General features: G+C 43.1%; 1 protein-coding gene across 2 annotated transcripts in view; it reads right to left on the bottom strand.

Moving 5' to 3' along the window:
* phactr2 (phosphatase and actin regulator 2) overlaps positions 1-10,220 on the bottom strand; it is a 72,670-nt gene extending 62,450 nt beyond the window's left edge. Inside the window, exon 1 of one of the 2 annotated variants that reach the window (XM_015362490.2) lies at positions 9,956-10,220. In XM_015362490.2, the coding sequence (XP_015217976.1) occupies positions 9,956-10,094 (139 nt within the window). In that variant the 5' untranslated portion in view covers positions 10,095-10,220. The remainder of the gene's footprint in view (positions 1-9,955) is intronic. The other variant, XM_015362493.2, reaches the window with a different exon arrangement.
* Between the last annotated feature and the right edge of the window lie 6,910 nt (positions 10,221-17,130).

Raw genomic sequence — 17,130 nt, forward strand, 5'->3', positions numbered from 1 at the left:
ACAGTCATTACCGCTCATTAACATCAGAAAATCTAGCATTGAATCCAGTTTTTTTTCCCCACATTTTCCACCTCCTACCATTAGGAAACGTTACTGCGCACAGACTGCAGCTTTTGCAATAAACCACGAGACACAGCTTTTATAAAACTGCAAACTCCAGAATTTAATTCTGTACATGACCATGAAGTCAGGTCTGTTCTTTTTGGCTTAACTTTTGCTTCATGCACGACCGTTGCAGAAACACCGTAAAAACAGTGACATTAGAAAAGCCAGATATTCCAGGTCTAATAAATATGACTGTTGTTCCTTTAGGATGCCTGGTGGCGATCTGAATCGAACGTCTACTTCCAGCCTCTCAGCAGTGGCCTGGTTTCTGTTTGCTCTGCGATGACTCCCACACACTCCACACCGTTCCAGTCTATTGGCAGAGAGGCTCCAACTGGCTTCCAAGCGATGGTGTTAAATCAGGAATGACAGGCAGGAAGGTATGCAGGCCTTTCTCGCCTCCACAGGTTCCCGAGGATAATGAGTGTTGCGTCACACTCACATACTGCATCGGCTAAATTTGGAATAGGCACATCGGTGGCGTTCAGACAAGAAGACTCGGATTCATTAAGGCTCTCGTGGGGGAGCCATGTGTTGGAAATGGATCCGTCTTGCAGCGTCAGTCAAAAGGGAAGACTTGAGGACAGGGAGAATAGGGAGGGCAGCTCTTACGGGACCTCAGCTGTGTCACACCACTGCCCCGATCTCTCTCTCTCAAGATCAGGCCCCAGCCTTCACTCCCAGACTAGATACCAAGCAATCAAAAAGCTAAAAAAAAAAAGATATGGCTAGTCAGTGGGTTTATTGTGCCCTTCCAGATAGTCTGAATGCAGTCTCCGGTGGCAGCAGAGACGATACGACTCAGTCGACTGCAATACTACTTTTTTGTGTACTGTTCTGGTTTGTTCTTTGTGTGTTCTGGACTGTGAGTAACTCTTCTTAGTGCACTTCTCACTGTACTGACTGTATTGTGTTATTATTATTGTATCATTCGTTACACTGTGGCTGTGTTGTCTGTGTTAAGCTGCTGTTGCACTGCAATCTCCCTCACGGGATCAATAAAGTATCAATCTATCTAGCTCTGCACAAATACTGGACACAACTCATCACCTAAGAATAAATGCAGATGTTCCCAAACGCATCACACAAGTTTGGCACCACACATCTGCGTGGTTACAGTACCTCCTTTATCTCAATGTCCACATTATTTACTCAGTTCTACATATCAAGACTTTATGCGGGTTGGTTAAAAAATGATGTAACCTACTGCTCCTGTTATCAAACAGGTTGGAAAGAATTTCACTTTCATGTTTTGCATAGTTCCTTTTGATATAAAATAAGATCCCGAGGCGCTATATGATAAAATTTCGAGCACAGAGCCCCCGAAAGGACAAACGCAATTAAACACATCCATGCTGTGCGTCACATCTGAACAGCTGAAAACCCAGAGACAGCACCTAATTTAAAACGCCAACGAGATGCTCTCCGCTGTCAAAAGCAAAACGGACAGGTAAAGTAATGGGAATTCACAGCTCAAATCTGACTCAGAGCTCCAGTAAACGTCAGAAGTCGCTTTGCTGTTTTTAGTCTCCTATTAGCCAGGTGTAACTAGAGGCTTGGCAGCAGCTGAAAACATTGTTTCTAATGACACGTTTTATCTCACAGCTGCCGAAGAAGCTCTGAGAAGAGGACCACTCCTTCTAGAAAGAGAAAGAAAACTAGGATTTCAACTTTCATAAGCTTTCACACAAAATATGAAGCAGAAAGAGGGGGATATGCAAGACATCCGCTCTTTGAACTGGGGTGTTCGTCAACGAACTCCGGGAGCGACTGGCAATAACGGAGATGGACTGCCCTCTGCTGGCTATTCTGTGAATCGCCGCCTTCTCCGGAGAGGGAGAAATGTGGTGAAAGATCAAACTAATAACACTATGTACAGTAACTACGCGAACTACAGTATGCTTAACTCCACTCTGTAAGGTCTAAATCGTCACATTACGAAAATCCTGCACACGTTATACGTTTAAACATTAAAACATCTTAGATGTGACGGGTAAAGCGTTTACTGATAATTATAATATATTTAAACCAATCGCTGTCAAAGAACACACAGAGCACCAACAGTCGACTTCAAACTTCAACAGGTGCTTCAAAGACACAGCTGACACTCAGCACTACAGTAAGAATGCCAACTTTCAATCATCCTCATAGAAGTGACAAATCATTGGCCTTATTAGTAGTAGTAGTAGTAGCAGCAGCAGCAGCAATTATAATGTAGGTGCCAAATAAAATCCAATACCTTAAGGGGATAAACAAGACAAAACAAAATCCAGAAAATACTAGTCCAAAAAGCATCCAACAGGTGTGAAAATAAAATGTCCACCTAAGAAAACCCACATCAAACTGAAGACAGCACTGAACAGCCGGCATACAGCACACCCTGACAGCGCAGGAGGAAGTGGTTACAGAGCCTGCACAGTTCTGCACTCATCCTTGACCTTACAAACATTACATTCAATTAGAGCAGAGGTACAGCCTTGCATATTACATATCACAGTGCAAACGAACAACACCTTCTTCCAGTCATAGAGGCTGCAGGAGAAAGAGCCAGATTTGTGACCCATTCAGTTCAGTTCTGCCGTCTGTGATACTGCCCGGAGCTCACACTGTGAACCTGACAACGATCTCACAGGAGAGAGGCCTGGTACAGAAGGCCAAAGAGCAAGAACGTATTCCAGCATACCTCTGTTTCGGGCTTAATTCACACAATCGAATCGGGTGACCAAAAAGTTTCAGACACTATATAGCAGGGGTCTCTTACAGGGGATACCGTGAGCTCAAGAGACATGCCAATCTAGTCTTTTTTTTTGCAAGGACAGACTGGATCTACAAGAAAGAGGTGGTGTGTCCAAAACTGTTTCTCTTGTATAGAAGACCCACCTTTTTTTTTTTTGAAAAGGGGAACTGCAACGCTATTCTTATAGTTGGTGGTTAGAATGAATCGGAATTGATGAGTGCATTTCAAACCACAATCAAAATAACGTCTGCACCGTAACTCTTAAACTTCCAATTTATATCACAAAACAGATGATAATAATAGATGACCAAATAATTTCCAGGTATGTGCAGCGCCATGGTCTGCGATTCAGAATGAGGCAACAAAACTTCCAGGGACATGAAGAGGCTTTATTACATTGCAAACAAGCAGGCCTGGGAATATATCTCATTTAATCCAATACAAATATTGCTCTCGTTACTTCTTAGCTCTGCATGCAGATCACATAGGAAACTTTCTGCGGTGAAATGTCTGCGGCACAACCTGTATATCAAATTATATTAGTCATGACAGTAACTAGTGAGCAGGAAGGGCCGCATCGCATCATAATTCTCACAAATGCTTGCTCTCGCCCATGGTGATACCAGGGCTTTGCAACAACATCGCTACTTACAGTATTTTCACAAAGGTCACGATTTTGAACTTAATTCAAAATTTGTCATTTTTTTTTCTAGACCGTCAATGAATTTATTTTTTACCGAGATTTAATCAACGGTTTGAGAAATTAAGACCACAGAGTTCCCCGTTTAAATAATCTTAATTATATTAAAGTCACTGAGATGTACTGTAGCACTCCTGTGATACTCAAAGTATCACAAGCAAGAGTTTGATCCGGGTTGTTTTGCGAAATCAGATTGGTGCTTTTAAAAACATAGAATCGCCAATGATTTGTTCCGCTCACCCAATCGGGAAAAGCCAGCTGTGCGTTTGTCACGTCTGCGCTCAGACCATTGCACTCGGGCACTGGGGAGGGGAAAGAGAGAAAGCGTGGGTGCTCCCTCCGCTACCAGACTGGACCAGAGGAGAGGCCCGTGTCTCGCCGACGGGACCACAAGCTGGCAAGAACCCAGGAGACTAGCTGGCCAATCGCACTGCAGGACTCGGTCAGCTGCGAGCTGCAAGCCGGGGGTGGGATGAGTCCTCATACAAGGGAGTACCAGCCGGCTAGCGACATGACCAGGGATCGAACCCGGAACCACACAGAGCCACCTGCTCCCAGGCAAGCTCTTGCACCCCCTGAGCCACTCAAAGGTCATAATGGTGGCCACGTTGGAACACAAAACGAAACTCTGAGACAGGGGCCTCCGGCTGCAGGAACATCATCTTGCAGACTTCACTGGTGGCGTGACAAACGTTAAAGCGGGTTTCGGCCCAGGCTTTGTTCAGTCAGCACGGACCGGAGGTGCCCATCCCATGTAACTGGCTGCTGCGGGTGACCACACTCTCAACGCCATCATGTGGCAGGTGATGTCAGCAGCTCTGAGGACACACCAGCGCTGCCCCCAACAGACTAACATTTTGAAATCCTCTGCACTGGATTCAAGCCTTGCAAGTTCACAACCATGCCAGGATATGGACAAGTATAGCAGCTAAATTTGACGTATTTTCAACAAAGCCTAATTTATCAAATGCGCATTTATCCCCTAGGGCATCACTTAACAATGCTATTGAAGTTTTAGCTCATTATTTCAGTTCTTGACTCCCAACTGCATGCTCTTTATGTGTTGAACTCAACTCCAGATCTTTCTGCAAGTGGGGTCTGGGAGAAAATTACTTAAGAGCTCAAGTGGACCAGAGTAAACAAAATGGCGTGAAAACAAAAATACAAAAGCTTTTGAAACTGCAGACTATCCTATTTAAAATGAATGTTGCAATTCAGACAGCAGTGGATTGTAGGGTCTGACAGTATTACTGGCTGTTCTCTTTTTCTCCTCTACAATGAGCTGTAACATAGAGGTAGGCAGTGCATCTCATTCCACCGGCTCAAACCTGAGTTTTCACCATGATCCGAGCTGCCGCATACAGGTCCCAGACAGAGAGAACCAGGCTATTGAAGAAGAGAAAATAAGTGTGAAAAGAAGATAGCATCATTGTAGCTTTCTTACAAAAATCTGGAAGTGAGACCACATTGTAAAACTTTATCCTTAATTTTTACTCAGTGCTTTATCTTTATCAGGTTACAGAACACATAATTCTGCAGAATCAGACGATACAGGGTTTGACCTGAAACCTAGTTCCCTTATAACTGCATCTCCCTTCCCCCACAAAGTCAGTACAGTACATGCAAACAGCAGCTTTGGTCTTGCACAGATATCACATCTGGCATTTTTTCCGTGCAGAGCACATATCCATAATCAAATATTTGCATCACAGCTAGAGAACTTGAGAGCAGCACAACCTGCAAACAAACTTTGAAGAATTAAATAATTTTCTCAACAGCTGCTTTTGTCAGCCGTCTGATTAAGCAGATTGTGTGCACGCTGTACCAGAGGTTTTTGGTAACTTGGCCTGCTTTGCACAGCCTCACAGGAAGCTAGATTTAAATCGCACCTCTTTAATACAAAAACTGGGACTTCCCCTCCCACCACACTGAGGCCTGGGTGGTACACACAAAAAAAAAAGAGAGGAATTTTCAACAAGTGGTCGCTTAGCTGAAGCCAAAACTTTGGCGATGAAGTCTGTGAACAAGTGTACAGTACATGTTGGAACAGCTCCAAAATAACTCCATTATTTGCATGATGCAACTAATTTTATGAGCATCATGAGCAACTAATTGTAAAGTATGCGTCTAATTGGAGTACTTAAATATATTTGCAGGAAGACAGTCAGAGTGCCTTTTTCTGCAGTATGTTTCTCCCCTGCAAGAGAACTCACCATTAAGAGGGCAGACATTGTCTTCCTGTTACCGAAACTTCAAACACTTCAAACAGCCTGCTACAGAAAGTAAAGCTAGGATTAAAGCATTTCTGTGGTGAAAATTCACATACGATTGGCTATGCCTGACTGGAAAGTAACTAAGGCCTATTCTGACTTCTGGATGAACTTGTGAAATATGGCAGAATGGAAACTATTTCGGGCTTCATGGCTTTCCGTTTCCTATGTACCTCTCCAGTGTGAAGTCGGCACTTTCTTGTGATATGCAACAGACAACAGACAGAATGTGGTCACTCGTAACACATTTAGACTGTTTCAACAAAAAACAAACACCTGCCCAGGTGTACTGCCACGCTCCTGTAGGTATACTGACCACCTGTGGGAATTACAGTCCCAAAAGGCCCACATGTCGGAAACAACGCCATTCATTGGAATAGTCTGGGCATATATACATGTAAGCACTTGGTTAACCTTCAAGAATTTTTATTTTGAAATAGTACTTTTGAAATCACTCAAAATGAATCTGATTTATTTACTATGTGGTCACTTGGGTTTGAGATTTCACTACCTCAGCACTCTCCAGCTAAGGGCACTACTGAGGGTCTTAAGGGACATGCGATGTCCTGAAAAAGACATGCCAACAGTAAAAGCCACATTAAAACACTGACACTCTTCAACCCCCATTTCCCTGGATGAGCTCGATATACTGTGACTTCTCCTCAGTCTTGTTGCTGCTCTTTCTGGCCTGGTGGCCTTACAGCTCTCATGCAAAGGGAAGCTCGGTAGGACCATCAGTTCAAAACAGCTGCAGTTGCTCCCAACAACTGTTGACTATTACCTTCGATCTGTCGACCTGCTGAGTTACGATTGGGTGTTGGTTAATTTTACAGAAAGGCAAAACAAAACATTTCGGCCAACTCTGTCCCCCACTGCAGGAACAAGCCTGTCGCTATTCCCAGCACCATTCCTGCTGGTCATTTCTGCCAGCAGGGCAGCAGCTGGTCTCTCCAGGCTTGAGCCGGGATCATCTCTCTCTCAAACAGAGGGAATGCCCCTCAAATGCCTAATGCTCCGAGCTGATCAAGATCTCAGTGGAAATGAGACATAGGTCATATAGCACTGGTCCCCCAAATTATACATAACACCACGGTCTAATCGGGTCAGCACTTTCAGAGTTAATCTGCAGACAGAGTGACACCAGCTCGGCCATTCAAGCTCAAATTGGTCGTGTCTCTCCCTCCAGAATAAACCTTCGGTTCTGTTCTAGAGAACAAAACGCCTTTTCTAGTTTCACATCATATTCTGACATTAAAGCATTTCCTATGAAACACACCAGCAATGCTTCAATAAAAATGTATGTATCTATAAAGTCTACTGTAACATGCTCTTTTTAACTACTGGCACGTAAAGTCAATTACAGTTATGCTGAGCACAAAACCTAAGCCAATGTACCAGGAGTTTTTGTACCAGTGTGTTTTGCATATTCCAGTTTTTGACTTTCTTCAAGATAGCTGCTGCCTAATAACCAATTTTGTCTTAAAAAAAATCTGTTTGAGCATATGGGTTTACAATAACAATAACTGATTGAAAATAAAAAGTGTATCATCTAGAATCTAGCAACAACTGAAAACTTTTAAAGGGTTTGAATACTTTTGCAAGGAACTGTAGAGAGTTTGGATGCTAGAGTTCATTAGTGTTCATTTTCTGAGTTCAAAACATAAAACGCAAAAATAAAATCCTCGCCCCATCACAGCATTTCGAAAGTGCTGACACGCACATTTGAAATGCTGTGATTATCAGAAACGTACACACTGTACAGTACTGTAGATACTGAACACAGATTGCACAGAGATCAGAGGTCAAGTTCTTACTTTCTAAAGTCTCAAAATAATAATAATATAATAAACTATTTTATATAGCACCTTTAAAGATGGCTTCTTAAAGAGTTTAAGATTACAAGTACAAGATTACAAGGCTTCTCAAAGCGCAAAAGATCACAAGTAGGCTGCTATATCAGTTCAACACTAAAAAACAACTGCTTCATGACTCTGTGTTAAAGCCAATCATCTCCCTCTCTACTGAAAGCCCCACGAGTTTCCAAACAGAGGACACCAGAAGTGAGGCAAAGCAGAACATATCTCTTACAATGGAGACCCTCTGATGTTTTGTTTTTGTTAAAGTACACTTTAATAATCAATGCGACCACGTTACTGGGTCATTTCTACAGTACCAATGTCCTGAACCACTAGTCTCCTGTGAACCTATTGATAAATGCATCAGAAATATGCTTCTACAGGAAGCAACAGATGAGATCCAACAGACCAGGATTCTCCAGCCACCCTGATAAAGTCAAGGACATTGACTGCACCTTTAGACACTGTCCCTGTGCTATGAAGGAAGAAATGGTCGTTGTTAAGACACAGAGTATTGTGTCCTATAGTGCAGAGCTGAGCTCAAGCATCTAGGCTCCTGAATACTGAATAACACTAATTGAAAGGCCGACCTTGTATTCCAGGCATGGCTATTTTACTATTGAGAAACAGTTTGCCGAATGCTGGTAGATGAGTACCGCATGCTGAAACAGTGAAACATGCAAGATATGTATAATTTATTAGGCACAATAGGCAATGAGTTCCAAGCCAGGCCTATAGCCAGAAGTGCATCATTTGTTAAATGCTTGTATCACTCTCAAAGAGCCAGGCCTAGAGACGTGCTTACTCTTCATGTTTTCGAATATTGATAAAGAACCCATCTGCACTAACGCATACACCCAAAATACCTAAGCGGCTGGAAAAGGAATTATAACAAGGCTTTAACTTTGCTTGATTTTCTAAATCTCCGTTCAAAATGTCACACAAAGAAGTCTTCCATTTGAAATTTAAGCATGGGGATAACACAGATAATCACAACGAAAGTGTATCCGTGCATCGGGTCCGTAGCTCTTCATGAAGTCTAACAGAAGCCATTCAGAAGAATCAGATACCGCTGTCGGTCTGCAAAACGCGCACACTGCACTTCTTACAGCCCTTGCATTCAGTTATACCGAGCTGCACCGCTTTATTACACTGAATGTGTGCTTAGCATCCGTAACCTACAGTATATACTGTAACTGCAGTTTGAGACATTCAAGGGCTTTCAGAAAAGTTTAAAAAATGTTATTGAAGACCCCCAGTATTACACTGTAACCTCGACAAAAAAAAAACACTAGATGTTTCACCGGTCAAAAATTCCGTTTACAGTAATGGCAAAAATATCTATACGCCATCTGAAGGACGGCTTTAGACGTCCGCTTTAATTAGCTACAGAATTTCACACCCTCCGAGCACGGCTCTCGAATAGGTAGCTAAAACGGCGCCTCGTAACACCGACAAGTGGGGAAAACTACTGTTCAGAAAACTTCTGACGACATTTTCACTAAATGGACATTCCATAGTAAACAAGTTACGAAACGAGAGTTTTTAATCCCATCTTCAAACACGGGTACAATTAAAAAGACGCTACACAAACTCGTCAGCTTGGTAGGTTTTTTTTTTAAATTCGGGCATCTTTTTTTTTTAATTCAGGCCCCAAACCTAAGAAAATGTTAGCACAATGCATTTGTCATCAGGACTTCGGGCAAACATGCAAAATCTTGATTGGCTTCTACCTGTGAGCAACATACTCTAATCAGCTCGGGGTCGTTCATTAGAATTTCGATAATTAAATGCTCTTTGTTGCATACCATGCGTTTGCACAGAAACCACGGATGAAACCAAAATAATGCGAACCACTGCACACCTGATGAATCATATCTGAGCGACTTCCTTCACAAGAGCTGAAAAAAGTTGAGTTCTTTGCTCAGTGCTCTCCCCTTAAGTTTCTAACGTGAAACTTAAACTGCAAACGGTTTGCATGCAAAGTGCACAATTACCGCGTCTACCGGTCTACTGACTGAATTAAAACTAACGTACTATTGTATGAATTAATTCTAAAGCAAACGCACAGTGTCTCCGTTTTAACACCAATACTGCACAGGTGGTATAGAAGAATGAGGATGCCGTAGGACGGCTGAACTTCGTCCTGCTCTGAACACAAAAGGCGCAGGTGTTCACATTGTCACACTTCTCTGTCACGATCTCCGACTCAGTTTCTTTCCTTTCAAGCCAAGAAGTAAGGGCAGGCTGGGCGAGTTCAGAGAACTCCGCTGCCGCCCGGTCCCACCTGAGCTGGCGGTGATGAGCCTGTTGAGGATCCTCGCCCGTATGAACCCCGACGTGTCGCTTTGCGAGCGGACCCTCTGCAGAGGGCGAACCGGGGGACGCTGCGCCCTGTCGTCCGGACTGCGCTCCTCCGTCGCCATTTAGCCCGAAGCAGACTCGCCGGGCGACACCGCTTCTGTAAACTCGGGGGGATGCAAGTTCGGCGGTGTGTGAAAAAGAAGACAGTAGCCTCAGGCAGCACAAGCCCGCCCACAACCGGTTAACCCCGTATCTGCCGCCTGAACTCACAAAGACCGGCGGCTGCGCAGCAACAGCACCAGCGAAGGCGCGCCTGCCATTCCCAGTGCTAGTTTCTCTTTAATCAGATGACGCTGGTCCCGCTCCGGGTGCGGGAGATTTTGTGCTAACTCCCGCTCTTAACGACCCGTATCTGCTCAGTCCCCCAGAGCTCCAGGCTCTGCTGCTTTATAGAGACCTCAAAACGGGTGCCCGAGGAGTGAAGTTGGCCACGCCCGGACAGTACACAGTGCAGTTTCATTCTCATTCAGGGTTTTGTATGTCCATTTATTAAATGTTGTTCAATCAGATATTCAACAGCGCATTTTCTAAACGACAGTTTAACACAAAGCCCCTTTCATTTCAGACAAAATTAACCTTACACCGACTTTCGGTCAGGAGCTTCTCAATCTCTCTGCCCGTTATCACGGGAGGCCCAGGCCTGTTCAAGCTCAGTTATTAGTGGTAGAGAGCGCTACTCTGTCAGCCTGTTCCCCGTAGCGCGTCCTGGGAGAACCACGCATGTACTGTATATCATGCAAACTATTGTCATGATTTAATTTACTACCATGAAACAAGTACCGGTTTATACATTCATGTTTCACAAAATAAGTTCACGTTATCATTCATTCTAACGTTTTAGTATTGTCTCTTGTTCGTCCAGTAGATTGCCTTGAAAAGACGTTTTGCCCCGTGTACACTGTATACTGTTTCTTGAAAGGTACAGTACTTTTTGCTCCCGTTTCTGTAGTGATGTCATCATGTTACACTACAGGACGTCGTTTATGACGTCATTAGAACGCCTGACATCAAGATTCCAACCTTTTAAAAGTGCATTGTTTTCACCTAGTGCTTGAGCTTGGCAGAGAGAAGATGCAGGCAGTGAAGACTCTGGTGGCAGCCTTCGGGCTCCTGGTATAGGGAGGGTATTTGCAAATGAAAACAGGGCACCAGTCCCCTCAAATGTCCTCTCAGCAAAGTCTAGCTCATGCTCACAGAGGAAGAGGAACAGTGTAGGCTGTGTGGACACCAGCTGGAGCAGGATACAGTGGTAGGCAACATAATGTTGGCACTGAGTGTTAGAAACTAGCTACAGTGACAAGAGATAGTTGTTTTCCCTGTGAACATCACAAAATTTTATCCAACACAACATACATTTGGACCATTTCGACAGCTGGGTACTTTAGTGGAACAATCTGGGTGGGGAGCCTTAGTCTTCGGTACAACTGCAGTGTCTCACCTGAGATTTGAACCCATGACTTTCTCAGCTGCAGAACCATAATCTCTGCTCCACACCACAGCCTGCAAAAATGAGCATATTAGACAAGAAATTAGACATTTTAGAAAATAAATTAAATTCAACAAGATGATGAGTTTCCATTGTTTTATTTTGTGTGGTAAATAGACTCATGTCTGTTTTCCATCACTGCAGCATCTTTCTTTGTTAGCCTCGGGCAGACAGATATTTTGTTCACTGAGCGCAAAAGCTTATTGTTTACATTCTGCCTTTGACTTAAATGTCCTTGAATTGCAGCTACCGGCTTACTGCAGTCTGAAAGCTTTTCACTTCCTTATTATCCCAATCAAAACCAGATAATAAACCTGTTTATTTGCCTATAACCCCTTCCGTACTGTTCGTTCACTTAAGTAATTCCATTCCTATCAGCCTAAAGTCCATCACCAGCCCTTGATAGTCAGCGGACTGATAATCAATTATCTCATCAATGGCCAGCGCAGCACAAGGAAGAGGCCTCAGAGCTGAGCCCAGAATATTAGGACCCTGGCCCCTTCTCCAGACAGACACTGAGCGCAGGCTGCCGTCTGTGAGTGGAGAACTCTGGGCTCCTTCATCCTCTGGGCTGTCTCCTGGTCTGGAGCAGAAAACATCTCACACTGAAACAGGCCAGGGACACTCTGTCAAACAGTCAAAACTAATACCTGAAGGAGATGTTCCAGGGGATCCACTGGTGTTTTTTGAACCCTTTTAATATTTTGAATGGTTTCTATTGAATTTAAAACTTGCTCGTTTGGGGGCCTTAATTTCCTGTGAGATTGGCTCAGTGTGCAGACCTCCACATTTTTTGTTCCAAACTTGAAAAGCCAGAAAGGGGGACTGTTAATGGATCACCCAGATGTGAAGTAGTGAAGAACCTGCTGGAGGTCTCTTTCTCCACAAGCTAGGAGAGCAGCACAGTGCCAGACCGCAGGACATAGGACAATAGGAACAGGAATAACCTGATGCAACTCAGAGACTCCCAGATCCCAGGTTGGTCTCAGGTGCCAGGATGAGCAGCACAGAAGTGTGATGAGCTGCTGCTGCCTCAAAGCTCCTGGGTTCTGCCATCACCTTGTGCCCAAGCAAGTCTTCTCCAGGTGGTTCGGCAACTGGCTGGGTCCGTTTGTGTCCCTAAATTGTCCCTCTCTGCATGTTAAATCCACAGTGTTGTCCTGCCTTGCTCCATTTTCCTCTAGGATAATGCACTGCCACAACCCTTGTCAGGAATAAGCAGCTGTCTGATAATGGACAGACAGGATTGAGGCTGAGCTGCTCTGGTTTACGATGGAGGGGTGGGACTGAAAGTTGTTGTTTTTTCCTCGTAAAGAAAGATTTTTGTATTTTTTGATGTCCTTTCATTGAATCGGGTCCATTGGACCATATTTCAGTATTTTAACCCTAATCCCATCAATAGCCCCAACCAGACAATTACACTCCAGTGTACAGTAGCTTGGTGCAATGCTCAGCACTGCTTCCTGGGATGACAACAAAGTGAGCCTGAGATCTGGTGCTTTTCCCTTCACGGGGCTGTGACCACATGTCCCAGAGCCTGCCCTGCCCCTGCTGTGTGCAGAGAGACGGCCTCAGGAATACAGAGAGAGCAACCGGACAGCAGAGGCCTGCCCGTCCCATTGAGAGCTTTAAGAAGAGACAGGGGGGAAGACAGGGGAAAACACCATCATAGCCAGGGGTGGAAATTCCTGCAGTGTCCACAAGAGACCACCAGGGGACACTACATATGAACTGTGCTCCACTGAAAAACAGCTGGGCTTCAGAAATACAGTACCAATTATTTATAAATCTTTTATAATATTTATAGATTATCTAATATGTATATAATAAATAACAGTTTGTTATTATATTACAATGTTGTTATTGAATTATTAACTTTTATATACTGGACTTTGAAGATACTTTATTTCAGTAATGTTCTTGCAGTTTACTCCTTTTCACTTCAATAATACATTTCCTGAGCTTGATAGTGATTTGTCTTCTTTGAAAATCTGTCTTTCAGATTTTCAAAGAGACATTTTTAAAAAGGCTCTATGCTGGAATTTAGGCTTAATGAATACTTTGCTTCTCATTGGTATCATTCAAAATTGCCTTTAGGTATTTATTATAAAATTGCCCCTTGCCAATGTTAACAATAAGACTTCTTCATACTGTAGTATCAGTAATGAAAATTCCTTGAAATTATTTTATCTATGAATTTTTTTTAATGACAGAAAATTGAACAAAGAGTAAAGCTGAAATCATTGCAGACTTACAAAGTGTCTGAGTCTTTTAAGCAGTAAGCAACATGCTCTGGATAGCACCTTTATACACAGAGCAGGTAGGAATGTCACAATTACAGGTGCCTGTGCTCATCAGAAAAGAGAAGAGACTTATTCTTTGCACTGACATTACAGAAAAACACCCTGCATTGCAGTGCAATTGGTTGGCAATTGTTTCAGTTCACCCACATATCTAGGGCTGAAAACAAACTTTTAGTTCTGGATTTACGTCCTTGTGAATTTCAGAATTATTTTGCTCCAGTTTCATACACGCTAGTAGGTTTTGACAAGTGTCTATAACACTCCCCACACTGCCAGCTCCAGCCACATCAGTTATAATAATAATGTTTCTTTATTAGCCCTTTACAATTTCTTGCATTAGGAATTTGTCTTTTAGCATACCCCAGCTTTTTTCTCCATGGAGACACAGACATCAAGAGAAGCTTGGGGTCAGAGCACAGGGTCTGCCATTGTACGCCCTTAATTGTAAGGTTAAGGGCCTTGCTCAGGGGCCCAACAGAGTAGGATTCCTCTGCCAGCTGTGGGATTTGAACCAGCAACCTTCCAGTCACAGGCACAGATCCTGAGCCACAGTGCCACCACTCCACCCAGTTAGTTCACTACACTGCAAGACACTGGTTTAGACTTCCATCTGTGCTCAGTTCATGGACTCAGACATACCTAATCAATAAGACTTCCAGCAATTTCAGCACACAAACCTTTATACTGTCTTTAAGCATCTGGGTAATTTAGGTCAGCCGCCACATCATCCTGCAGGTCAAAACTGGCAGCCCACTAAAGCTCAGCAGGTGTGAGAGCTGACTAAGTGTATTAGTGGGGATATTATAGTGTAAAAAGGCATCGTCCTTCAGATGAGACATAAAACCGAGGTCCTGACTCTCTGTGGTCATTAAAAATCCCAGGGCGTTTCTCAAAAAGAGTAGGGGTGTAACCCCAGTGTCCTGGCAAAATTTCCCATTGGCCAATCATGGCCTCCTAATAATCCCCACATATGAATTGGCTTTATCACTCTGATCTCCTCCCCACTAAAAGCTGGTGTGTGGTGAGCATTCTGGCGCACTATGGCTGCCATCGCATCATCCAGGTGGGGCTGCACACTGGTGGTGGTGAAGGGGATCCCCATTACCTGTAAAGCGCTTTGAGTGGAGTGTCCAGAAAAGCGCTGTATAAGTATAAGCAATTTTTATTAATTAAGAATTTCCTCCATCATTTGTGACTAAAAAGCTCTTAATAGATCATCAAGTTATAATGAACAGACAGAGGTAGAACAATGTATCAGGCACTCCCAAATAATTTTCCCTCTGCATGAGCCTAATTGGCTACATTTCAGCAGACACATTTAAGGAAATGAAACACACGAACTAGCACAGAGTTGACGTATGACAGTGCTGTATTTCTGGTTATTTCTGTTAATATACAGTATGCTTTAATGTTTTAGAATAACATCCATTTTTGTGTTCCATCCCCCATAAGTATGGGGACAAATTAATTTAAAGGAAGGTAGTTTAAAAAAAATACTTGGCTGCAAATTGTTTGCACACAATAGATACATCAAGTCTGCAACCCACTGGCATCACCAAACTCTCGGTTTGTTCTTTTGAAATGCTTTTCCAAGCCTTTGCTTTTTCAGTTGGGTTTTTTTTTACTTCAGTTTCCTTTTAGCAAGTGAAATTCATGCTTGATCGGACTTAAATCAAGAGAACTTGGACAAGTCTAAGACTTTCTACTATTTCTCCTAATGAATACTTGGTTGTGTTGGCAGTGTGTTTTTGAATAACTGTCTTACTGCATGAAGAAGCATCAACCAATGAGTCTGGAGTTATTTTCTTTTTACACAGGGAGACAAGATGTTCCTGTACACTTCTGAAGTAATTCAGCTAGTACCATCATTAGTTGCATCATCAGTACAGAGGTGTGAGCCAGTTCCAGACATGGTCATTCATGATCATGCTCGACACTACCTACACCATGTTCACACATGAAGTGGCTGCAGTTCATTCCTTTCTCCATACTATCACCTCGCCATCAGTCTGGTAGAGGTTGATTTTTGTCTCATCTGTCTACAACACTCTGTTATAGAACACTACTACCGCATCTCTGTGCTTTTTAGCAAATTGTAATCTGGCCTTTCTATTTTTGATGTTGATGAGAGTTTGCATCTTGTGGTGTAGCCTTTATAATTCTGCTTTAGTCTTCTGAGAACAGCAGATTGTGATACCTTCACCCCTGCACTGTGAGGTTGTTGGTAATTTTAGCCACAGTTGTTTTAGAGTTTTTCTTCACAGGTCTGATAATTTTTCTATCATCAGCTGCAGTTGTTTTCCTCAGCTGATCTGGTCATGGCCAGTTGCTAAGTACACCAGTGACTTCTTTCTTTTATCAGATATTTCAAATCGTTCGTTTTGCTACGGCCGGTTTCTGCGCTGGGGTTCTGATTGAATTCTTCTTTTCTTTCATAGACAGGTCTCTAGTCTTTAGGTTGGTTTAGGCCTTCTGACTCCAAAGCAGGGCTGGATTTTGGTGTTCATAGGCCCTAGACACTTTCACTCCAAAATGTGCAAAACGAGGGGAAAACGCCAATTGAATGACATCGATTGACATGATGCATTTTAAACTATTCTAATGCTGAACCACGAGCGAGTCGAGGGACCATCACTCCGATACTTTTTGTTTCTACAACAGCCGCTAGATAGCGCATGATTATTCATTTGGAGCACCTAGAGTCGATTGCAAGCTTGTTGTTTCAGCTCGGTTGTCGTTAGTCATCAGTGTTTCCCTCCTTCGTAGACCCTAAACATTTCATAGGCCCTAGGCACTGTGCCTGCAGAACAAAGGGAAGAACACAGACTAACTCCCACACGACACATTCCCAGCTCTTTTCTGTGCACAATCAATGCAACAGGAAAACACCTGATCAATAAGAAAACACCTTTTGTCCCAATACTTATGCTCTTCTGAAATGAGGGGATTTAACACAAAAAGTTCTGTTATTCAGTAATACAGTATAAGCACAGAAATAAAATATGACATCCTGCACGTTTGCCTCATATTTATCTTTTTATCTCAATCCAAATAGTTTAAGTATACAGTAAAATCAGCAATTTTGACTTCAGTGTCTCCATATTTATGAAGGCCATTGCACTGTATATACTGTATAAGCACAGCCGTCAAATAACCTCTGTCTTCTTATTGCAAATGGAGACTCAGTTTACAGACAGTTTCCTTCCTATATTTGTCTGTGCGCGGCGATTCAAGAATAATCCGTTTCTGAGATGAACATTGAGATGCGTCACACCATTGGTTAAGTGGTCAATTGAATAGCAACATTCA

This window comes from Lepisosteus oculatus, chromosome 17 (genome assembly GCF_040954835.1).
Source record: "Lepisosteus oculatus isolate fLepOcu1 chromosome 17, fLepOcu1.hap2, whole genome shotgun sequence".
In the NCBI taxonomy this organism is placed as follows: domain Eukaryota; kingdom Metazoa; phylum Chordata; class Actinopteri; order Semionotiformes; family Lepisosteidae; genus Lepisosteus; species Lepisosteus oculatus.